This window comes from Aspergillus niger, assembly GCF_000002855.4.
Source record: "Aspergillus niger supercontig An15".
Classification (NCBI taxonomy): Eukaryota; Fungi; Ascomycota; class Eurotiomycetes; order Eurotiales; family Aspergillaceae; genus Aspergillus; species Aspergillus niger.
The window spans coordinates 1,607,359-1,631,089 of NT_166530.1; the positions used below are offsets into that span (position 1 = coordinate 1,607,359).

Consider the following 23,731-nt stretch of genomic DNA (forward strand, 5'->3'; position numbering starts at 1 on the left):
CAACCTTCCAGCAAAAGGCATTGCTACTAATGGAGCTAGATACCATTCACCTCCGAAGCCCATGACCCCCACGCTACTTCAGACGACATTCCCACGTCAAGTTGGCGACTAGGAAATCGAAAGACAAAATTATCAGTCTGAAGGACAATACAAAAGTTATTTCCCAACGTTCTACGATTTTTATTATTCCGATGCCCTAGGCGTTTTGGTGATTGTCGATTCTGAAAAATACTGCAAATTTATCGCCGAACTGAATCTTACGAGCAATGGCAACCAGCTCCTGACATCCGCTGCCGGCTTTAACATGAACGGTATTCTCGATTCATTCAGAGATAGTTTCTTTAGTGGTCTGCTACGCTTGTTGGACACACCTCAAGCCCAACTTCCACTCCAAGGGGCCTGTCGTTCATCCAACCCTTGAAATTTCGTCGGCCGTGGCAGTTCTATACGATGATGTCGGCATCGGCTATATAATGGACTTGGGCATTTTGGTCACATGGTTGGAATTTAAGCACCTAGTATACATCGAGGGACCAACGTCTGCAGTATTCTAGTGAAACATGATGGAGGAACAGCTTGGCAATAATTCTTACGCATTCTTGGGATAAGGGCATATCTTGCTCTTCACCAGCCCAGTTGATGCGCGTCTTTGGCATCTTCACGCTACGCATGGACGCGTAGCGTGGACGCTAATGTAGGTTTTAAAAGTAGACAAGCGTCCAAGAGAATATGCAAATTACACTGCTGAGCAGTACATACGATCTCAGAGCTATCCAAAGTGGGAGCACTATTCCGTGGCTATGCTTAAGAGACTTCCCATAGTGCTTCATCCATGAAGCCTCACGGAGCCTGCGTAGCCCAACCAGCCAATTATTCATTCTGTTGTAATTCAAATGTCAACGCACAGCCCCCGCTATTCTTCAGTGGTCTGCAAGGGCCTCTTTACACTCTTGAAAGGGTCAACACGCCAAATACTTGCACAACCTGAGCGACCCGCACTCCACTCCCCATGCGTCCCGCAGCGGGGAGTCAAGATCTGCGGGCCGCCAAATACCCTGTCAGTCTATGCATACATGGCAGAAGTAGATCTCGTGCCTTATCAGTTCAGAAAAAGTGAGAGGCACTAGGGTACTGCTGTAAAACTAGTATGACGAGACAGTGATCGTATGATATATAGGACCATAGATCCAATCGTGAACATCAGGGGTCATCATAGTCTGTTGGATATTGCGATCCACTTCAGGTAGTCTTGAAAACAAGTTAGTTTCTTGTGGGATCAAGAATGTTTGCAACCATATTAAACAGTTTCAAATCAAATCGAACGAGCGTAGACCACAGGGTAAATAAAGAGTGGTCACATTTGTTGATTCCCTTTACTCGGTGGACCCGCTTCGATGGCGGGAAGATCAAGGCACCGACCCGCTGCCGCCAGGCACACAAACACACCACCGTTGTTGACATCATCCAGTCTCGGATTTTGTCGGGTTTTGGAATATGATGTTGCTCGGCCTTTGGGACTGCACTCTGTATATCATTGCTTTTCCTCCTCTCTGGCATATATCCCATCGGGTCTCCAGAATCCGAAGCCGATAATATTGACAGGCCACGTCCAACTATAACGTGTGCCTTTGCGAAAACTGCTTCATCCCTGGTTCCACAGTCTTTTTTTTCGCCTTAAAAGCAAGATGGAGCACACTACTGATTTCTCGGTCTATTTAGGTCGTGAAACCCCAATGTACTTTAAGAGTCTTTCTTGTTAGTTCTTGTTCTTCTTATTTTGATCCTGATAAAGAGGTTGTGATTTGATCACAAGATGAATACTCTCCAGCGCACATTTCCCAGGGCGATCAAGGTTGCTGGAGTGGCTGGCTTTGCAGGCCTGGGCATATATTACACGAAGCTGTATTCAACGGCATTTGCGGAATCGAATGAGCCAAAGACGGTCTTCTCTGGGCTAGGACTCACCACTTTGCGCTTGCAGAGCATCAGAACCGTTAATCACAACACGAAGCGACTGGTCTTCGAATACCCTGACGAATCCGCCAGCAGCGGCCTGACATTGACTTGTAATACTTGCCCCTTGAAGGACGGTCTATACCTCAAGCTACGCTGCTAACATCCAACAGCTGCACTACTAGCAATCACACATCCTGAAGGGAGCTGGCTTCCCACGATTCGACCATATACACCTATAAGTGACTTAGGTGAGCTCATACCATGTCTGATTTGACATACCCTGAATACATAGAAGATGGCCCATCTAGCAGAGGGATGGAGATATATTTGTGGTCGAGGATGCCCCTGTTCCGGATTATGATTGCTAAGTATCGATCGAATCTACAGACGAACCAGGCCATATTGAACTTATGGTCAAGAAATACCCAGACGGGAAGGCCAGCGGTTACTTGCACTCCTTGAAACCAGGAGACTCACTTAGGTTTGCGACTTCATTGAAAGGATATCAGTGGAAGCCGAATGAGTTCTCCCACGCCTATCTCTTGGCTGGCGGGGCTGGAATTACGCCAATTTATCAGCTTATAAAAGGCACCCTGAAAAATCCTCATGATAGAACGAAGCTGACTCTTGTATTCGGCGTCAACTCCGAGGAAGATTTACTGTTGAAGGAGGAACTTGATCGCTATGCCACAGAGTTCCCTGACCGCTTCAACTACATTTACACTGTCAGCCGTCCAAAAAAGGAGACATCTCCTTATAGAACAGGATACATTGACGAAGAACTTTTAAAGAGCGTTTTTAAGGGTTCGACACAGGGTACAAAGGTATTCATTTGCGGTCCTCCGGCGATGGAAGATGCCCTGGCTGGAACAAGAAGATCTCCTGAGGGGATCCTGAGTCGATTGGGTTTCTCGAAGGATCAGGTTCACAAATTTTAGACTCGTCCTAATGTTTGATGGGGCTTTCAAAATGACGTGTGCAGACATGGTATTATAAGTCTTAGAAGAATCCTAATACTTAATATTGTCCAAATCCAATAGATAGCTAGCAACCCATTGTATAAATCAGGCTCCTGCTTGGCATCGGGAAGGAGAGGGATTAGATAAGCATCCCGAGCCTGCTCTGATCACGTGCACGCTTATGGATTTGCATGAACAGAAGATGCTGATTGAAAGTGTTAGCCATAATGTGCCGCTGACCTGCAGTTGCAGACTAGAGTGTCAGTAACCGCAAAGATGAGCGGACAGAACAAAGCGTTATATCCGGAGCCCAATGTACTGACTTCCTCTTTGAAGGTGGGAGCCGTGAGTGGTTAGTTTCCAATCCCATTCCGGTGACTGGTAGACCGGCTTGTATTGCCTCAACTCAGGAACCATATGTCTGAGACTCATTACAGCAGCCCTACTTACTCAGTTTCATTAACAGGTTCTGCTGGCCTCGTATATGGGGGAATATCAGGAGTAATTCGGTCCCCTCATCCGGTCATTCATTCTATCTCTTGCGGAATCCACTGGTTTGCATGTGGAGCCTCCTTTTGGTGTGAGTTATCCCCTCGTCTATCCCTTATAGATCTGGAATTGATATCAATCTTGCTGCTACAGGGTTGAGAAGCAACATTCTGAAGCTTCACTATGAAGACAAGGCTACCCCTAAGCAACGGGCTTATGTCAGCGCCCTCTCTGGAGGAGTTGCTGGAGGGGCCGTTACGAGGCTAATGGGTGAGTTTGGCAGCACCCTTCTTTTCCCCGTTTGAGAGAAAAAGAGGTGGTGGTGGTTGGTTTACTGATGGCCGGAGCTAGGCGGGCGACTTGTCCCTGGACTAGTTGTTTTTTCGCTACTAGGCTATGTCGGGCAAAGCTCTTATAATGCGATCGACACCTGGCAAATGGAGAACGCGAATACGACGTCTAAGCCGTTCCTGCAGCGGATGGCCGACTCCAAATGGATCCCGCTCAAGTCACTCTCGGATGACGATTACAGGGGTATTTTGAACGAGAAAGTGTTGAGTATCGAGGCTGAAATCGCACTCATTGACGACAAGATCGGGGAGCTTGAAAAGTTAAAGACTAGTGGACTCGAATCGGGCAATTCGGATCCTGCAGCTAAGTAGTCGGTTTCTAGACGGCCACTAGCAACTTGGCTATGGGTGCGAGAAGAGAAAAGGTACGGCCATGCTCGAATGGTTGGGGGCCGATCTTACATGTCCGATCTATCTATGTTAAGGAGAGAATTGAGTGATCGCGGGTGAACGTAGATCGTTCACTTGCCCTCCAAGATAGAACTCCCGGCAGTATTGTGTTGCACTTGCACCCAGCTTTGCAAGGATGTTGTGCTCGCATAGGAAAGAGTTTTGAACGTTGCGACTTTGGAACTTCGACCACAACACGATGGTCGGATCCGCCGTATCTTTAGGTTGGCTACGGGGGCCGGTGCCGCCACTTCCATGAGCCCTCCAGAAGGAGTTTACCTTTGTCGTGTATCATATTTCTCACATTGTTCCCAGACACATGTATTTTAATTTGAAACAAGACCCTGTATGATCATGAAGCAGACCCTAGTTACATGGAACACTACGGAGTATTCGCAATCAACAACTGTTTCTTTCTGCTCCACACGCCAAGAAGAATTCTGGATATTGTTGGGAAGGTTTCGTGAGGAATCCACCATCAAGCGATAGATACTTGGTGAGGAGAATGTTGCGCTTAATTTCAAGGAGGAAAATGCCAAATTGCCGTGTTCGTAGATACCAAAAGTCCAACCTAAAACGACCACGCTGCTAAGCTTTGTGTGAGGCAGGGCCCCATCGAGCCAGGGGGAAGGAACAAAAAATGCTCCCCGATCGACAGCAGCAGACCTTTTGAGGCTCGGAAGGTGCGTCGAATTGCTTGCTTGCTTTTACTTTTTTGCAGCGGGCAAACCCACATCTTTTGCCAGATCAGTAAATTGCTAAGCAGCAATGCCGAGCCAGCCGGACGGTCCGGCCAGAGAATAACCCCCCGTTGGTCCATTGCCAGCTTGAAAAAAAAAAGTGGGCGGCTTTCCGCTTCCAGTCTTGACCGTGACGGGTTCGACCTTTCCGCCGCTGACAGGTTGCCGCTCCAGTGGTTTAGCATCTATGGCTCGCCCTCCCGATCGTCCTTACCTTTCATCATAACGCACTGGGTTCACGGTGGTGGTGAAGGAAGAAGAAAAGGACAATACTCGAATATCCAGGGGGAAAAAAACAGGGACAGAAAAGCATGACTGACTTACGGCTCTTTCGTTACTATCACAACGCTTCTTCAGCCCCTCTGCAGCTCTTCCCTTAACGGAGACCTGTTCTCTTTCCCGGATCCGCCGAAGTACAACCCCCCATCCCCTCTCAGGAGGGTTGCGCTGGATCTACTCGGGGGAGCTCGTGTGGTTGCATAGGCATACCATTGCTCCCTCTGGTCATTTTTCACTCACCTCTTCCGTCTAGAATCACTCCGCGGTCTCCGAAACGACTCTCCATGATCTCTTGTTGGACAGTTGCCCATTTTGTGCAACGGATCGGTCCTACTGACCGCGAGCTACGATGACGCTTTTTAGTCCGACCACGGTCCTCGTGGGCTTCCTCCTCCTTTACCTCTCCTCCTTCCTTATCTTCGCTATCGTTCGTATTGCGACCGGGATCTCGATTCAACGAATAGGATATTTTTCTCTCCGCCGCATTGCCTATGTTCCCCGAGATGGCGTCCAGATCGAACTCCGTGGCCTCGGCCTATCTCTACACCCGCCCTCGTTTGCGCAACCAACATGGCTCAGCATTCGCCTGACCGAACTAAAATTGACTTTGGACCCTTCAGCTTTGGCAAAGGGAAAGAAGTCCACCACAAAACCCGATGCATCGGTTTCGCAACCCCCGTTGGAGAAAGAGTCGTCCACCGAGCCGGATAATCGGGAAGACAGCTCTTCCATACCCAAGCGGAGCAAGACATGGCGGAAGCTGACACATATGAAGGAGCAAGTGAAGCGGCTGCATCGACAAATACATTGGTTGAAGTTGGTGGATGTGGTAGCCGTCAATACGACCATCAATCTCGTGGAAGCTGGTCAGATCCAGGTTGGATCTTTATCCTTGGGCGTCGACACGAGGCGCAAGATGGTGGATCGAGGGAAACTCTTCTTTCGGCGCAAGAGTCAGGGCCCTGACGAACATCGACCGGCAGAGTGGGTGATGAATGTGCAGAACGTGCTACTCGGGATAGATGGAGCGGAGCCAACCGAAGTGCTGGACAATGTTCGGGTCAATATACATGGGCTTCTTCACAAGGACCTTGAGGGTCTGAGAGATGCGTCCATCGCTTTCAAAATTGGGCGCATGCATATCCCGTACGATGATGTGATGACTCTGATGCAGCGCGTCAAACAGTCTCGCCAGTCGTCCGTGGAGCCTACCAATATTGAGACTGATGACGAGGTTTCCTTCTCAGACTTTGTGGAGGAGTTGGATCAGCCCGGAAGCCGAGACGACACCATTGTACAAGCAGTCGCCGACTCCAAAGAGTTTGCCGGGTCAATCCTTCGCGGAATACAAGGAATACAGGTGGCCCTGAGCTTCTTTAGGTTAACTCGAGCTTTTGAGCCGCCTTCGTCAAAACAGAATCCCGTGTATCTGAATGTGGTATCGCATGAGCTAGGCGTCGATCTGCACCGAATGGATCAGAAGAGTCCTGCTCATCGCATGTATTTCCAACGCGATGATCTCGCCCATCAAGCTCTCTTGGCGGCCATCTCTTTGTCGGTCACCTTGGACGATTGCTCAGGCGAGACGGAGAACATACTATATATCCCAATGGCGACCACAACAATCAAGACCACGCTCCCTTCAAAGACGATCAGCTCCTTCGATGACCACAACCCGGAGGAGCGCAATACCAACATACTATTTGCTAATCTGGTGGTGACGTCCCCATCACTCGATCTAGAGCCAAAGCAGGTCTCTCGGCTCCTAGGGTTGACTCAGGCGAAGAAGGCGTCTCCTCGTGGAAAGAAGAGAGATAACCATCGTTTGATTTCTAGGCTTCTTCCCAAAGCCAGCATCAAAGTATCGGTTCACGAACCTGTGGTTCGATTCGTCCTCCCTATTTCCAAGCCTTCCGACACCCCTGACGACGATTATAATCTACTAATTTCCTCTATTTCCTCTATATCTCTTGACATTGAATCTTCACATTCGTCTGAAGGCGGGGTTCACTATTCGCTCTCTTCCATTTACCGGGTGGCATCGCATCAGCTGTACTACCAAACTCCGTCCGGCGTTAAACATAATCTCTTGACGACTGAAAGCTTGGAATTCAAGGTGTTACTTAGTGCTTCGCCAGAAGTACGCGTGATTGCATCTGGAAGCCTGAATACCTGTTCTGCACACATGGTTAACGATGAAGTGAACCGTGGCATTCATCAGGTGCTCGAGCAGTTCCGGGCTCAAACGCGGCATAGAAGGAAGGCCTCTATGTCATTCGAAGAGCGGAAACCTAGTGTTCTCAGGCGAATCCCGCCATGGTTGCTTCGATGCCAATTTGAAGCCACTGGCCTCAGCTTAGAAATTGCTGGTGTTGACACGAGTGTCTCTGAGGTCTCACGCGGTGTCTCATTCCAGCTACAATCGTGGACCGCAGACTACAGAGCCCAGAAGTCAGAACCAACGACTGTCAGTTTCGCGAGAAGACGGACCCCAAGTCACTCTTACATTGGAGATGAGTCGTCCTTCCGGTTTCCGCCCACGTCGCCTCCGAGACAGAAACAAGTGGGCGCCACAGATGGCAGACGACTAGCCCTCCACGTCCGCGGCTTTGAGGGATTTGTCATTGAATCCGAAGACTACTTGGAGGCCGAACCCTTCTTCTCACTACCGAGATTCGAGGTGGCCCTAAGCACGATGAGTGATCGTCTTGGTCCGATTAGTAACGTCAACTCTGTGTTCAAGGGCGTCTACCTACAATACTCCCTATACCGCTATTATTGTCTCGGTGTCGCGATGTCTGTGGTCCAGGATGCCTTCATGCGAAAGTCACCGGATATGCCCGAAACGCCCATGTCCCCTGTTCAGAAGGAATTCACCTACCCCCCATCACCACGTCCGTCCGCGAGGGGCGAGCTCATGACATTTGATGTCCGAGCAACTGTCATACAGCTCAAGACTTTCATGCCTGCCGATCCTCCAATGTTGGTTCAAATTTACGGCCTGACCGCTGGCTCGCATCGCCTCTCCTCTCCATTTGTGAAAGCACATCTCATTCGGTTACATGCAGAAGCGCCAAAGCTCAAAGGTGTGTGGGCCAGAATAATAAGCATGAACAACGTTCGCCTTGATTTGCGCAAAATGAAACTCAAGCATGGTACCAATCTTGTCGAGCAAAGGTCCATCGATGTCTGGGCTGATTTCATTCGTTTGGGTGTACCACACCACATGGTAATGCATCGCATTTTTGACAACGTGATCAATACCTCAAAGGCACTCAAGCAGCTTCATGAACGCTTCAAGGGCCACTCGTCTGAATTCGGATCAGTCAGAGAACCGGAAGAGCCCAAGAAGATTCCTAGAGTATCGTTACGCAGCAAGGCTTTACTGTTCGAGTTGGAAGATGATGCTTTCGAGTGGAAACTTGGCTGCATTTATCGCACCGGCCTCATAGAACAGCGCCAGCGCTTGGCCCGCGAGGAGGCATTCGAGCTGAAATTACAAAAGATCAAGGAATCGGATCAGCGCCGCTCTTCATCCAGACTACGGGCTCGATCAAGTCACCGGACACTTCGTAGTGAACGTGTTAGCGGAGAGACAAGGAGGAGTAAGAGTGCCGACTCTAAACCGCGGAAGAGCTTGCAGGATGACAAGCGTGGCCGGGGAAAGAAATTCCGCTATGATACCGAGGGAGCTGCCTGCCTGTCTTGCGAAGCCAAGGTTTCAGCTGATAATGCCTGGTTTCGTCTCCAAGAACACAATTCACGGTCCTGGAAGGATAAGATCGATTCTGCCTTACGATTCCAGGGCACGTCGATCAAGGAAGTGCGAAACCTTTTCTCAGGTGCTGATGAGCCCCCCGAAGATGTCCAAGAAACGGAAACTGTCCTCTCCATTCCGAACAGACCTGCTCTATTGGCTGCTTTGATAAGTGACATCAACCTTGTCATCGACAAACCTTTCTTCCCCTTGGAAGATTATCCCAAGTTCCTTAACACAATCGGCAAAGGCATGCCGATGTCCATGAAGTATGCGTTACTTGTTCCCATGAGTATTCAGCTGGACATGGGAGAGGCGCGCGTCAACCTGAGAGACTACCCCTTGGATTTGCTACATATCCCAGCTTTGCGTCCTGGTCAATCTCCAAGGCTGCCAAGCTGGTCTCTTCGAACCAACTTTGTAATTGCCGAAGAATATCGTGACTATAAGTCGGCCAGGCAAGTCAAACTCGAATTGGTACCCTCTACGGAGCTGCCAGATGGGACCACGAGCCCTCCTTTCGCAATTGAAGTCTGGCGATCTGTCTCTCCTGTCAAAACTTACTCTGACCCTACGATCGAGATCAATACCAGCCTACCAACGAGCATCTCATGGGGCATGTCTTATCAGCCTGTGATACAGGATATGATGAAGATTATCGAAGGGTTTACCAAGACAGAAATCGACCCCTCTGATAGGGTTGGATTCTGGGACAAGATCAGACTTAGCTTCCACTCTCGGATAAATGTTGCATGGAAAGAGGATGGAGATGTTCATCTTCGTCTGAAGGGCTCGCGTGACCCATATGTGGTGACAGGATTCGGAGGCGGGTTCGTCATGTGCTGGCGTAAAGATGTTAGATGGGAAGTCCATACTAGTGATGATCCCAAGGAATTCATGAGCGTCAGGAGTGGGGAGTACGTGCTGGCGATACCAGACTACAGTCACGAGGCTCGGTATATGGCCGAAGCCACAGCGCAGGACTTGGAAAGTACATCAACATCGAGTGACCTGAAAAACGCCGCTCATTTCAAGAAGGTTGTCATGAAGCTTTCTGGTGACGTGAAATGGGCTGCCGGCCTGGTATTTGAGCGTAACGTGGACGAGGGCCAACGATCGTTTGAATTTAAACCGCACTACGAAGTTGTGCTTCAGAACCCCGTTCATGTCGACCCTGCGCAGCGAGAGGTAGGCCAAAATCCCGTACCAAGACGATTTCAAGCAGCTAATTTGGGGCAGACCTATGATGCCTACCGCGGGTTCCGCAGCAACCATATCCACTTGTCAATTTCCGTTGTTGCTCCTGAAAGCAGGAATTGGTCCGTTGACTCTGTCCAGCCGTCTGCAAGCTACAACACCGTTCACTTGACCCCTCGGTTCTTCACACACTTCTTCAACTGGTGGTCTCTCTTCTCGGGTGTTATGTCACTCCCTGTCCGACAAGGACCACTGTGGCCTGGCATCACCAAGACAAGCAAGAAATTCAACCGTCACCTGGCCACTGTAAAGTATCAGTTGCTTTTCGCTCCTTTGTTTGTGGCTCACATCTACAAGCACAAGGACCGTGAAGACTATGCTGAGGATGTCGTGACTGCAACAGGCATCAAGGTCCGGTTGGATAGCCTGAAACTTGATGTACATCAAAGACGGGAGGAAGTCAAGACTCTGGCAAAGGGTCGCCTCAAGCAAACAAAAGCAAGTGCGATGCGGATAAACCAAGCGGAATTGGATCTGCAGTCTGCAGATTTCAGGGCTGTGTCAGCCAGTATTGAGGGCACCAATCTCGATGACATCGAGCAAAACAAAGACGACATCATATCGTCCTTCCAACAGCCCGTGGCTTCCGTTGACCTGTCTCGATTTACTATTCCTGATCAAAACCTTGATTGGATAGACATGGACGATTTTGTGGAGCTGGATTGGATACTGCCTCAAGAATCAAACCCTCGAACGCAGATTTTGCCTTTGGCGTTCACGCCGCGGTTTACCTATTTCCGACAGACAGACCACGGCGAAATCGCGCCTGATGAAACGGGGTATAGCACCTTTGGTGATGAACCAACCCATGAATGCGTCATGTCGGAGAATAATGAACCTCGTCGGGTACAAATGGAGCTCATCCGAGACCGACTTGCTGTCGTCGAGGCGCAGACTCGCGACTGTAGTCGTACCATCGGCGAGCAGGAACTCCGTCTTGCCAAAGAGGTCGATCCTGACCCCGCACTTAAGAGTCAGCATAACGACTATCTTAGGCAGGCAGAAACACTAAATCGAAGACGGACTTTCCTTACTGCCGGGCTTCAGCGGATTGAGAGGCAACTGGCGCGGGAAGAAAAGCTCCCAACGGAGAGGAATCCCGAAGCTTTCGTCCAAGACAGCGCTTCCCGGATGGGAACAGACTCCGACTCGACGAATGATGGCAAGGAGGCTGATATGGATGGCTTATACTCCACTCCTGACGATGATCTGGCAAGTGACTTCAACAACAGATTCATCATCCACAACATCCAGCTGAAATGGAACAATTCTCTGAGAAACATCATCCTGCGCTATATTCATCAAGTCAGCCAGCGCCGGGGATTTGTGTACTACATGTCTCGCAGAGCTGTAAAGTTCATTCTCGACATTGTCGATGAACAAAACAAGAACAAGCAAAAGCATTCTAAACTGTTCCGGACTGCCTCAAGACGCCCATCAGATGCTGGCGGACTTGTCGACAGCGAGGATGATGACAGTATCGAGGATCGGATCGAACAGTTGTTGAGTGATGCAAAGCGCTATGTGAATGCAGAAGAGCAAGAGCATCATTCTGACCAAAGGAGACATAGCGCCGCCAAGTCTGATGGGTTCAGCGAAAATATCGCGCCGGAATTCACACCTCAGAACAGCTACCATCTGCGTCTCATTGCTCCACAGATTCAATTGCAGAGTGAGAAGAATCAGAAGTCCGTGCTGGTAGTCGCCGCGAAAGGCATGCAACTCCAAGTCGTGTCAATCATGGACAAGGAGCGGGTGTCCGACGACGTCAGTGGTCTCGTGCAGCGTCGCTTTTCACTTTGCATGGACGGTGCCCAGTTCTTCGTGGCTACGCAAAAGAGCCTGATGAATCATTTGCAATTCTATGCTGGCAACAAATATGGAAATCCCCCGGGATCCGCATGGCCACCCTGGCTAAACCTTGAGGCACTATTCGATTTCGAACTAAACCCGTTCGGCTTTTCAAGGATCATACAGAAGACTTCGGCTAGTCTGCGGTACGACAAGTACAACAACCTCCGCCTGAAGTACAATGAGGAGGTGGCGAAGGGGCAATCAGACCAACAGTATAGTATGCAAGATACGGAACCGAGGATGGACCATATTAGCGTCGACTTTCCTCACTTCCGTGCCATTTGCGACTCCGCCGAGTACTACTCTATGTACATCATCATTCTTGATCTTCTTCTCTATAACGAGCCTCTTGAGAAGGTTCGAAACGAGCGTCTGGAGAGGATCATGCTCACATCCGATTTCAGTGATCTGAGAGGTGCACCGGAGATGGTTTTCAAGCTTCAGTCTCGCATCCGACAGCTGGAAGAGATCAAGGAACATTTCCAGATCCATGCCAAGTACTTGGATAAGCAAGGCTGGGAAGACCGGCTGGTGCTGGAGAAAGATCTGACTCAATGTGAGGATGAGCTTTTCTTCTTGATGAAGGCTATTACCTCCTCTCAGAGGAAGATTGACCCGAACATGTCGAAGACACAAGGCGTCCTCCGCTGGAACATTTCTGCAAGCGAAGTGGTGTGGCATTTGATGAAGGACCAGACAGAGCCGCTGGTTGAGTTCCAACTCAGGAATGCTGAATATGACCGCACGGACAATAGCGATGGCTCGAACCATAACCTAGTTGCAGTTGAACGATTGTATGGTCTGAACCTTCTTCCAGATGCTATCTATCCTCAGATCATCGTGCCTTATCTCGATCAGGCCCGGGGTCTTAACGGCCCTGATGATTGCATGATCAAGGTGAAGTGGCATATGTTGGAGGCAGTTGCCGGTATTCCTGTCTTGGACGACTTTGAGGTGTCCCTCTTCCCTCTCAAGGTTCAGTTGGAGCGGGAACTCGGCCAAAAGGTGTTCGAATACATGTTCCCTAATGTCGGATCTACGGCATTCGAGAACGGCGGATTCTCGCCGTTCATGATCAAAAACATGAAGCCGCTCGATGATTCATCTGATTCTGATGAAGAAGAAAGCCCGACCGCTCATGCACACCAGGATAACAGTGATCTTTCAACAGACGATCTGCAGCTGAAGGGTCCAGGAGCAATTGAGCTGAGGCTGCAACCAACGCTGTCGCTATCGGAAGAGGCCAGACCGAAGTCTCATCATCGGCAGCTCAGAGGCCTCGCCATGACCCCTCTCCACAAGGATACTAAGGACAACAACCACATCCGACCCTCAACGAGTGGCGGTTTGACAAAGAAACGATCAGTGGACAGTCTGCGCATATTGTCTAGGCAGCCCACAGAAAAATCCGTCGCTAACACATCGGGCGGTTCAGGAAATAATGAAGAGAAAAAGAAGTTCGCACTGGGAAGACTACCGAACAAGGGCAAAAAGGAGACTCCTGATGATCTGTCCCAGATGATGTCGCGCGCGTCAAATTACATGACGCTCGCCCATGTCAAGGTGCATGATGTAGTGCTGTGTCTGAGCTACAAAGGCAAGGGAGAGCACAACATAGAGGATCTCCACGACTTTGTTTTCCGGTTGCCTGTCTTAGAATACCGTAACAAAACATGGTCGAATCTTGACCTGGCCTTGCGATTGAAGAAGGATGTTATCAAAGCTCTAATCTCGCATGCGCCTGCCATCCTTGGGAACAAGTTCTCACACCACCGGCCTTCAAAGCAGCAGCAGAAACGATACCGGGAGCTAGCCAGCTCAACCCAGCTTGTACACTACTCCGATACCGCGGTGAATGTGTCTGATAATGCTCATAGCATGGCCAGTGCAGACTCGAACAGCGAATATTCAGAGTCACAACGTTCTGGCAAGTCTGGCACAGGCAGTTCTCCGCTTGTGCGATCAAACTCTCTCGGATCCAGTATGCTCCACGAGCCAAGCGGAGTGATACCGGACTCTCGTTCTGCGAGCGAGGTTGACGTGGATGCCCGCTGGGAGGTATGTTGAATGAAGCAAATGTGAAAGGACGTCGCTAATCAGCTTTTAGCAATCACGCCGAATCGTCAACCCACCCACTCGACCCATGACTTCAGGCAATGCTATGCCCAGGTCACAGACAATCAAGACCTGGGATGAGCCGGAAGAAACGTGAGTAATGTCTCTGCTAATTTATTGTTTCCAAGCTAAGAATCTATTAGAACTAGTCATAAGACATCCATCCGCAATTTTGGTCGGAAACTGATACCTTCTCGAAAATGAGCCCGCATCGCTCTATTTAGCTGACTGCTACGTTGGCTAACTTTCGCATCATACCTGTCCCCTATTATAATCCGTCATTTTGTTATCTGCACATTACTGGCCTCGCATTTGCCGTGTGATACCCCCAACGCAGTGGGTCGTATATAGGCGTCAACGCTTTTGGTTTCCTGTTTCCATCGACGAATTATCGATGTCTCCAGGTGTTCCAGGGGTATAGTGTGATTTACTTCACTTCTTGTGTAAAGTTGATTATATTTGGTTTTTGTGTGGAATAGATTAATCTTATTTTGCGAGTGGCGCTGTCTGACACTTGCTTTCCCATTTGGTCTGTTATTGCTGGTGTATAGTGTACGAAGAAAAGGGTTACGGGAGCACAGGGCTCTCTCACTGTTATTTTGACAAAGCGCAATCGCGCAGTGGACATAACATATTCATGAATCGTATAGGATAGGATAGGGAGGGACAGAAAAGAGGCGCAACGTTGTTTTTGCTAGCTCCTGTGCTTACTTCGGAGATGCTAGTACCTCTACCAAATCACATACAGCTTGAATAGACGAGAACATCCACTCTTTGCCCATCAATCCGAGTCTGGCGGGGTGAGCTTCAAACAAGCATGGCATTTCCCTGGCCGAGCGCCAACATGGCGACTATCCCAAATTGTCCGCGGACAGTTCTGATCCTTTTCTGTAGCTGGTCCACATCGCTCAAGGCCATCACTGCCCATATGTCCACATTCCATGTAGGTGTACACTTTATGAGAGCACATCTTGTTTCAGAGACGACAGTGATAGTAGGGTCAATGTGATGAATGCACTCAGTACGTACAGTAGCAGACAAGGTAATGAACACGTAGAAAAAAGGGCAGAATGGGTAGTAGTATAAATACGCCTAGGAGGATCGAGGTAAATGTTCCAAAAGTTTATTGTACAGGGAACATCCTTTTCATTTTGTTTCTATCACCGGGATGAGCCATAGTATGCTATTATGATGGTAGAGCGAGAAAAGTGCCTTGCTAGTCACTAGTTAGATAAAAGCTTTATTTGCACGCGGGGTTTCCTAAAATATGACAGGCGTACTAAGTAGTGATAATTGGTCTAGCATCAACTTTCATTTTTCTCGTGTCGGTCCGAGCCCTGATATCGCAGTTCATTTACTTCCATCCCTTATGCTTACGAGGGGGGTGCCTGTTCCAAATAGTAGTACAAAGCGGAATAAATCGGTTCGGGCCCAGATAGGATCTGTGTAACATAAGGTATAAACCCGCTGGAGGACACGAGCATTGTTGTTACTGCCTGGGAAGATGCCCCTTTTTGGTTGAGCCCGGTCGACAATCGTCTCTTCAAGTTAGAGGTTGGTCTCTGGTTTCCTGGAATAAGGTAGATATAGTCTACAATCACATCTGCTACATTTGATGACAGTTGCAAAGCATTTCAGAAGACCTTATGGACGAGAGACTCCCAGACAACAAGGCCATAACTGTCCCAGTTCCTGCGGTTGATTTGACGGTCGAAAACCGGTTTCGGACACTCAATGTAGCCGATATCAGTCACATCGTTGTTCAGTACGTAAAGTTTCGTGTCGAGTGGTGACTGACACCAAGTGTCTCTTCATCGATTCCATGTGTTCCAAGCTAATAAATCCTGTCTCAAAGGCTGTCTGATAAAAGACTGAATTCAATCATGCAGTCCTGCGCAGGTCCCAATTATGACTTCGACAAGCCTTGGCCGTTCTGGTTCTTCATTGGGAAAACCTTATCAAAGGCGTTTCTGGGGAATGAGGATCAGCTTGAGTGGTTTAATGCTGTGAGGGTCAGAGATCGGGAGTTTATTACTTTTGCCAATGTTGGGAGAGAGAATAGTTTTGATTCCCGGGAGATGAACCATGACCTTGATGAAAAGGGGATCGGAGTGGTTGAGGTCGATTTTCTAAAGCCGGTGCCGGGTGAGCGGCTCAAGGCGTTTTGGAAGCCTGCCAGGGGGATCATTGACCAGAAGGTTCGAGAGTGTGAGTGTATCGTACTCAAACTTAATCTGATACTTGTTGACCGTCTACATGTGTAGGGACCGAGGACGAAAGGGGTAAAGAACAGAATCAAGAGGGAGATCCTGCTTCCGCGGTATGAGGTCTATTCAGTGATGCAAGATTTGATTACGTCTTTCTTCCATGTCTATGTAAGTGCAATGCAGAGTATATCATGTGAAAGTCTGGCCATGACCTTCCAACTGGTCCATCATTGCAGCTGTAATATGCAGACTATTCCAAGTCTTCAAGAACGCTCTCACATAACCGTCTAATCTGTCCCCATCTATCCAACAACATCTGCAGCTTCTCTCGTTCCCATGCTTTTGATCCTATTTTCTTATCACTATCCCCAATCTCTTCTCCAAGATCTTGAATCATATTCTCAATAATTTCTATCGTCCCAATGCATTCCTTAAGATACACCTCCACCCAGCCTCGTATCACGTTCGCGGTCTTCTGCTCGTCGACGCCCCGCTCTGAGCGTCCGCATACGTATGCGCGCCAGTCCCGGGTGTTCATGTATTTTAAGCATGCGGCGTAGCGCAGGGGACTTTCGGAAGATAGGGGGTGGGAGAGGGTGTAGTTTCTTTTGGTATGCTAAGTTAGTATTGCGTATCCGGATACATGGTTGTTTTCTAGGGTGTTGAGAAAAAATGAATAAGAGGGTCGTTATGCTCACCCGAAGATCTCCTGTTTCGCTAATTCTTGTTTCTGCGATATGCTGAGATCCTGAAATATTATGTCGTCGAGGTAGATGCAGTCGGAGGGGTTGGTGGAGAGGGTGAAACCATCTTTTGTCTGTTAGTTGAATGAATTGGGAATGGGATGTTGGGATTGATAGAAGGGTTATAGACTGACACTCAATTAAAAGGAAGTCGTTTGAGTGGTTGCCATAGCTCATGTAGACTTCTTCGCCTTTCTCTGAATGGTGTTAGTCCTCTGCACTCATAGTGTGGAAGGGATAGAGAGTACCGTATCGCCGCGTTGCTCGGAAAGTATACTTCTTTCCGTCAAAATTGACTTCGCATGCCTGTATATAATCAATATCACACACCCTTATACAGATGGTACATAAACAAAGGGATAAACCCACCGCATCATCAACATGATTAAAATAGTCCGCAAACGGGACCATTCCAATCGCATCATTCCAATCCTCTGGCTCATCTTTCCCAGGCGACACATAATAGAAACTCCTCGAATTGATAATGCACCAGTAATAGGCGAACATCTTCCACTCTGTCTCAGGATAGACTTTGACGACATTTGCCCAGGCATCTTTTAGTCGCTTTTCTTGCTGGCTGAGTAGGTTCTGGTATCGTGTGTCGTAGTCCACACCTACAGGGACTTTGGGGAAAGTGTTCCATTCCCCCGAGATGGAGGGTGGGAGAAGTATCTTTCCTCGATTATGATCTTGATCTTGCTTCTCTGGTGAGGAAGAGTCGGCGTTGCCTCCGTAGCTTGAATTCGACACCCGAAGATGTGCCGGCCAGAGAACCGGCATGCTGTCTTCGAACTCGTCATACGAGGGCCAGACACTCCGCCATGCCTCGAGGCTCTTAAGCAGAGATGGGTCCCCGTGCGTGAGAAACGCAGCCATTATCCCGTGGATGGATGTTCCCAAGGGAAATTGCGAGGTAAATGATGATGGGATGGAGTCGATAGTTAGCATTAGATCCACGGGAATGGTGAGCATTATCTCATTGTTCTGGGCAAATTAGCAATGCACCACAATATCCCATTCCTAGTCTAAGGAGTACAGTCTCAGCAGCCTACTTTTATTGTTCGCGTCGCCTTCATCCCCAAACGTCGCCCGGGGAATCGTGCCGGCGTGACACCCTTTATCTTGATCCCTGACGCCTCGGCCCATTGCATAAACGCAAGATGCTCGTCACCAGGTGAATCATCCATCTTCTATCTTGTATTCTTCACTATTGGACCGCGCCGTTGGAATCTGTTGACGCTTGACTCCGATAGGAATTGTGGATGATTGATGGTGTAGTTCTGCACCGATTAGATAAGCCGATCGATAAGGGAAATTTTATCCCGCATCAACAACATCACATCGGGTGGGATGCATCCCTTGCAGGATTTCTACTTCTTTTGCTCACTTACTCACTTCTAGCTTATTTCTACAGCTGCACTGCACTGCGCTGTGCTACATTACTGCAAAGAGCAGCAACACACCATGGCCACCCCCACAGACGCCCCTCCCGACTCCCACATCGACCATGCCGCCTCCCTCCGCTACTGGAACTCCGTCGCCGCCAACACAAAGACCATGCTGGGCATGCTAGGCTCGTACCCATGGTACACGCGCATCGATCTCAGAGGATCTAAGACCTTCCTCGGCAAAGTCCGTCGCATGATCCCCAATTGCCCGACGGAGGGGAAGCTCCCTCTCGGCGTGGACTGCGGCGCGGGCGTGGGTCGCGTCACCGAGGGTCTCCTCAGCCAAGTCTGCGAGCGCGTCGATGCCGTCGAGCCCATTGAGAAGTTCACCGAGGTGATTCGGAATTCGGAGCTGAAACGCATTGGTGTTGTCGGGGATATCTACACAATGGGTCTGGAGAATTGGTATCCTGAGAAGAACAAGTACGATTTGATCTGGACGCAGTTCTGCGTGGGACATCTTACGGATGTGCAGTTGAGGGAGTACTTTGTTCGGTGTCGGGAGGCCTTGACGGAGACGGGCATAATGGTCGTGAAGGAGAATCAGTCGACGGATCCGAATGGGTGGGATATGTTTGATGAGGAGGATAGTAGTGTTACGAGGACGGATGAGAAGCTTCGGACTCTGTTTAAGGAGGCCGGGTTGGTGCTTGTTGCGTCGGAATTGCAACTGGGGTTCCCGAAGAATTTCAAGCTGTTGCCTGTGAGGTTTTACGCGTTGAGGCCGTCGACTTGAGAGGACATTGGGAGTTGATTCAGTGATGTGAATACAGCGGTGCTGTCCACCTGGTTTGCTGGAAGCGCTGGTATCGTCTGCTGCTGAGACTTGAGAGTGAACGCAAATTCCGATGACTTAGGAGCCGAGGCTCGTGTCCGACTATCAGTGTGGACGCTGGCATTGATAATGCCACTCCAGTTGAAGCGGACGCGAAGTGGTGCGCAGCGGATGATTATGCTGCAACTTTGCACTGTAATGGGACACTTGCTGAGTGGACCACTACGTGGACGATATACCTAGATCGTGCTGTGCATACCCTTGGAGAGAACATGGCAAGGAACACCTGTCGCGCGGCTCTAATCACCTGTTGTGAGTGGATCGGAAGGCAGAGTGCTTGTTTGGATTGGTACGAAGTATCAAATCTATCTATGCTAGCTGCAGAAAGTGATGCCAATGCTAGATCAACAACCCTGGGAGACATGCCGCAATCGACAAGAATGAGTCTGTCAATGCTATGCAGTCTCTTAACAGGGGCTAAAAGCATATCCAATAATGTAAGAAGCAGTGGGAACAAGCAGGGTATCGGTGCATATAGTACAGTGGCTCAGGCCGTCATAAACATTCCATCATAACATATTTTTGGGTCTTCATCACTCAGCTAGCGGTCTGGTAGCGTCACGGCCGGTAGAATTGAAACGGCTCTGCGGCCATCTGGGCATAGCTCAATGATCACTCGGTGTAGACGGGGGAGCCTGCTTTTCTCGGAACCAAGGCACGAAACTTGGCAGATGATCCTGCATCGCCTCAAGCCTGGTCCGACCACCACTGGGGGCATCAGGATCATCGGTGTATGGGATGCCTCCCTGGCCCCGGTTTTCTGCCCAAGCCTTTTTCTCGCGCCGAAGGTCGCTTTGGACCCATGGTATCGTGACCAACGTCCAGAGGCCAGCCCATGCGAACGGTAAGGACCATCCTAGCTACACATCACTTAGTACCAAATTGTTGACAGTTGCTTGGAATCACTTACAGTGTATGCGACTGGCTCCGAAACAGTAAATATAATTGCCGTAATGGCGGCAGCGACAACGATAGATCCTCCAGCCCAAAAACAGTTCATTTGGAACAGCATACGCCGGAAGTACGGGCTAGATAGGTATCGGGTGCGAAGCGCATATCGGTAGATCTGACCACCACCTCCATCAACTGCCACTACATCCTCGATCAAAACATATAGGGCGGTCGGCATTGTCGAGCCTTTAGGCGTTGATGAGATCCGGAAGGGTGCTTTAACACCACAAACACGAAGGATGTCGAGTGCCAGATACATGCTGCCGAAGTAGAACATTACCGTCGGAAGGACCATGGCGACTAATCGGACTATTGACCACGAGGGTTAGCCAGGACACGAAGAAGATGGAAGGAATAGGTTTTACCATATGGTTCTTGTGGAACGGTTCCTCTGTGATGATGTCAGTATAGTCCGTAGACAAATGGATGGAAACACCTACACAATCAGCTCAACTGCCAGTATCAACCAGACGATGGTGAAATTGATATGAAAGAAATCCAGCTACATCCGGTCAGCACCCACTTCCAGCGAATTGTAGCCACGGAAAGCATACCCATCCCTTCCTAGCGTTCAATGGCCGTGCTCGCGAGTCTTTCCGGAACAAGTTGTAGAGACGATAGAAGTATTCGAATACCGATACACCTCCTAACGAAGCCGTCACAATACTGAAGACTATAGGATAATCAATGAGTTGGTGATGAGAAAATGAGATACAGAAGCAAATCTTCACGTACCCAAGTTATGCGAAAGATCAGTGGCGTACCAGAGCGCCCAGTAGAGGACGAGCGGCTGGGCCAAAGTATCAATCACAAAGATTGTCCAGAAGATGGCGATGGACTTCTTCCTCGAGCGCAAGGAGTATGGGAGCGGCGGAGGCTCAGGACACGCAGCGGGCCTCGATTCTTCGTCCATCGAGTTGGCAGTCGTGGTGCGGGTGGGCGAAGTTTAATCTGTCAGTCTCACGCAATCTGCAATGACCGGGTCTAGGGTGATAGTATTCGAGAGACAAGGGAAGACATGACGGGAGAAACGGGAATGGGGATGGGAGGAACAGGAAGGACAATTCCCAGATGAAGTCAATCTGAATGACGAGAGATAAGCCAGACAGGCCGGAAACGACGGCAGGGACGCCTCGTAAACGAGCCCAAGGCTTTTTGTGGAAGTATTTTGCCATCGGCGGATTCGGGTTGGTTTTGGCCGTGATGCCTGACGTAACCGGGCCGTGATGTCATGCTACTAGTGGTCGATCCCGCGCGCTCCAGACCGGTTCTGCACAGGGTTTTGTGAGACATCTTCGTTGCTTTGTTTCTTCATTCTTGTGATATACCAAGGGGGAGAGGACAGACATCCTCATATTCCCAGTACTCACGGACCACGACTGGAAGTCTGGTCGTCTTCCATAATGATGTTGTGCCAGGGGCGGTTTCGCGGATGCCAGAAGAAGACAAGTTGAAAATGGGTTGCTGGCTTTGCAGAATATAAAAGTATCAGAAGAGTTACTGGAGCGCATTGAATAAGTTAACAGCCAGTGACCATCACTTCTACCACTTAGCAGGGGCAATGATAATAGTACTTGAGGTTTGAACACAGTCCCTGACTTCGGTCCCTAAGGGACTTAATTAACAAATGATCCACTCCCGGCCCAGTCCCCACTAGCCCCATTTCTCTCGGGTACAACCAGTCAACCACTGATCCATTCTATGAGATATTGAAGTCTCGTGAATTTGGCGGACCTGACCGGCCAATCTTAGTGACAAAAACACCTTGCTCGTAGAGGATAAACGCAGAAATGGAAGTCACAAGATCAAAAAAGATATAGCTGAGTGGGTTCTATTCACGATCTTAGTACTACCACTACTAACCATGAATCTTGCTATCGTGCGGAACATGCAATGACTGAGCAGTACTATGACCTGCGAAAAACTCTTACTGTGTAACAGTCCACTCTAGCTTCCTGCACGCCATGCTGTAGATAATGGATCCTGCCGCACAATGAATGATTTCTGTCACAACATGTTACTATACTTACTCCGCCTTCTCGCTATATTTTGTTTTCAGCTGACCTTTGCCTGACCTTCTTTCTTTCCTCACCAGTTCGAATTTCTCGCTTTACCGCCACTGAAAGATGATCTTCCGGTAACGACTATCACGAACTTCTTGAGAAAGCATTGTGCTAATGAAAGTAGCAAGCCTTCCCCTCCAATCGAGGCATCTGTCTCAAAATTGAGCCCGGATACATATCAGATGGGCTCTAAGTTTCTTTGCAAAAAGACTACAAGCGGGATTCCCAATACTGCAGTTGCCAGTTGGGACGAGGGTGATGGGCAGTTCTACATAGTTGAAACTACCAGTGCCAACTCATTAGGGGAGCCAGCCGATGGCCTCATCTACCAGGCTGGCTTGTCATCCGCTGTCTGGGGGATCGGGACACAGGCAATCTGTAAGGTCAAGACATGGTCTGATGGAGTGGGAAGAGAAAGCGACACACTTGCTTTCATCGCATCCCGGTTCCCACATATCCCCATCCCTGAGGTGATCTATTCGTGGACCGATGAGAAACTCAATAGGTCCTTCCTAATCTTGCAACGGATCCAAGGGCAAACTCTGGCGAGTGCCTGGCCGTCTCTAACTGCAGAGCAAAAAGCTGAGGTCGCTTGCACCGTTGCAGGATACTGCCGCGATCTTACCGAAGAAACCTCGGAGAAGCTACAGTCTGCAACAGGCTGTGGAGTTCTCGAACCTTTCCTAACCGTGCATCCAGAAGCGTCTCACCCGTCCTGGAAACCCCGGCCATTGGGTCCCTTCTCTCGCATCGCAGCTGAGAAGTATTTCAACAGAATATCAACCCTGCCGGCACCCCCTATAGGAGACAAGTTTCATTTCTATCATTCTGACCTTAGTCCAACCAATATTCTCCTCACAGACGATGGTGCTGTGAAGGCTATCCTAGACTGGGAGTCAGCTGGGTACTATCCAAAATTATGGATTCCTTAAGCCATACCGCAGTGGGGGGTTAATCTCGATATTGCAGACGATTCTCGTTACGACTGGACTGATCTTCTTGAGTCAAAACTCTCTGGCCTAGGATTTAAGCTCGACCACAATCATGTTAAGTGGCAGAAATCATTGGACCGTATATTTTATGATGTACACGAGGTTTAAAACGCATCTTCCTGATATTTCTACCCTATCCATATTCTCTGCCTAAACTAAGCACAAGTGTTCTCACCACCTACTTCCGGGTCTAGCCATTCCTGCAAACCTAACCGACGTATAACTGGCCTGACGAGAATGAAGATGTTTCATGGGTGGAGGCTGGTCCTAGCAGCGAACCTGGGCCGTGGTCTGTAGTACTTCTTGTGAGAACTGAATGTTACACGGTATAGATTAATGTAAATCT

General features: G+C 49.2%; 8 protein-coding genes across 8 annotated transcripts; 4 read left to right on the top strand and 4 right to left on the bottom strand.

Moving 5' to 3' along the window:
* Nucleotides 1–196: 196 nt before the first annotated feature.
* Nucleotides 197–656, bottom strand: An15g06800 (hypothetical protein; the record flags this gene model as incomplete). The annotated part of the gene is made up of 3 exons (XM_059744779.1): nt 197–316; nt 372–443; nt 594–656. 3 exons carry the CDS (start codon nt 654–656, stop codon nt 197–199), a joined length of 255 nt encoding a protein of 84 aa, XP_059602627.1.
* Nucleotides 657–1,813: 1,157 nt separating this feature from the next.
* On the top strand, nt 1,814–2,894 carry An15g06810 (uncharacterized protein; the record flags this gene model as incomplete). Its single annotated transcript, XM_001397172.1, has 3 exons — nt 1,814–2,066; nt 2,127–2,204; nt 2,344–2,894. 3 exons carry the CDS (start codon nt 1,814–1,816, stop codon nt 2,892–2,894), a joined length of 882 nt encoding a protein of 293 aa, XP_001397209.1.
* A 2,618-nt stretch (nt 2,895–5,512) lies between these two features.
* On the top strand, nt 5,513–14,350 carry An15g06820 (uncharacterized protein; the record flags this gene model as incomplete). The annotated part of the gene is made up of 8 exons (XM_059744780.1): nt 5,513–6,364; nt 6,434–7,587; nt 7,660–10,066; nt 10,109–11,150; nt 11,283–13,187; nt 13,398–14,089; nt 14,139–14,239; nt 14,290–14,350. The coding sequence occupies 8 exons, from the start codon at nt 5,513–5,515 to the stop codon at nt 14,348–14,350; spliced, it is 8,214 nt and encodes a 2,737-aa protein (XP_059602628.1).
* A 1,075-nt stretch (nt 14,351–15,425) lies between these two features.
* On the bottom strand, nt 15,426–15,630 carry An15g06830 (hypothetical protein; the record flags this gene model as incomplete). Its single annotated transcript, XM_059744781.1, has 2 exons — nt 15,426–15,483; nt 15,524–15,630. The coding sequence occupies 2 exons, from the start codon at nt 15,628–15,630 to the stop codon at nt 15,426–15,428; spliced, it is 165 nt and encodes a 54-aa protein (XP_059602629.1).
* Nucleotides 15,631–16,603: 973 nt separating this feature from the next.
* Nucleotides 16,604–18,068, bottom strand: An15g06840 (uncharacterized protein; the record flags this gene model as incomplete). The annotated part of the gene is made up of 3 exons (XM_059744782.1): nt 16,604–16,969; nt 17,052–17,291; nt 17,427–18,068. The coding sequence occupies 3 exons, from the start codon at nt 18,066–18,068 to the stop codon at nt 16,604–16,606; spliced, it is 1,248 nt and encodes a 415-aa protein (XP_059602630.1).
* Nucleotides 18,069–18,560: 492 nt separating this feature from the next.
* On the top strand, nt 18,561–19,280 carry An15g06850 (uncharacterized protein; the record flags this gene model as incomplete). Its single annotated transcript, XM_001397176.1, has 1 exon — nt 18,561–19,280. The coding sequence occupies one exon, from the start codon at nt 18,561–18,563 to the stop codon at nt 19,278–19,280; it is 720 nt and encodes a 239-aa protein (XP_001397213.1).
* Nucleotides 19,281–19,984: 704 nt separating this feature from the next.
* Nucleotides 19,985–21,243, bottom strand: An15g06860 (uncharacterized protein; the record flags this gene model as incomplete). Its single annotated transcript, XM_001397177.3, has 6 exons — nt 19,985–20,239; nt 20,290–20,639; nt 20,696–20,721; nt 20,771–20,832; nt 20,885–21,003; nt 21,066–21,243. 6 exons carry the CDS (start codon nt 21,241–21,243, stop codon nt 19,985–19,987), a joined length of 990 nt encoding a protein of 329 aa, XP_001397214.1.
* Nucleotides 21,244–22,194: 951 nt separating this feature from the next.
* Nucleotides 22,195–23,325, top strand: An15g06870 (uncharacterized protein; the record flags this gene model as incomplete). The annotated part of the gene is made up of 2 exons (XM_059744783.1): nt 22,195–22,209; nt 22,426–23,325. The coding sequence occupies 2 exons, from the start codon at nt 22,195–22,197 to the stop codon at nt 23,323–23,325; spliced, it is 915 nt and encodes a 304-aa protein (XP_059602631.1).
* Between the last annotated feature and the right edge of the window lie 406 nt (nt 23,326–23,731).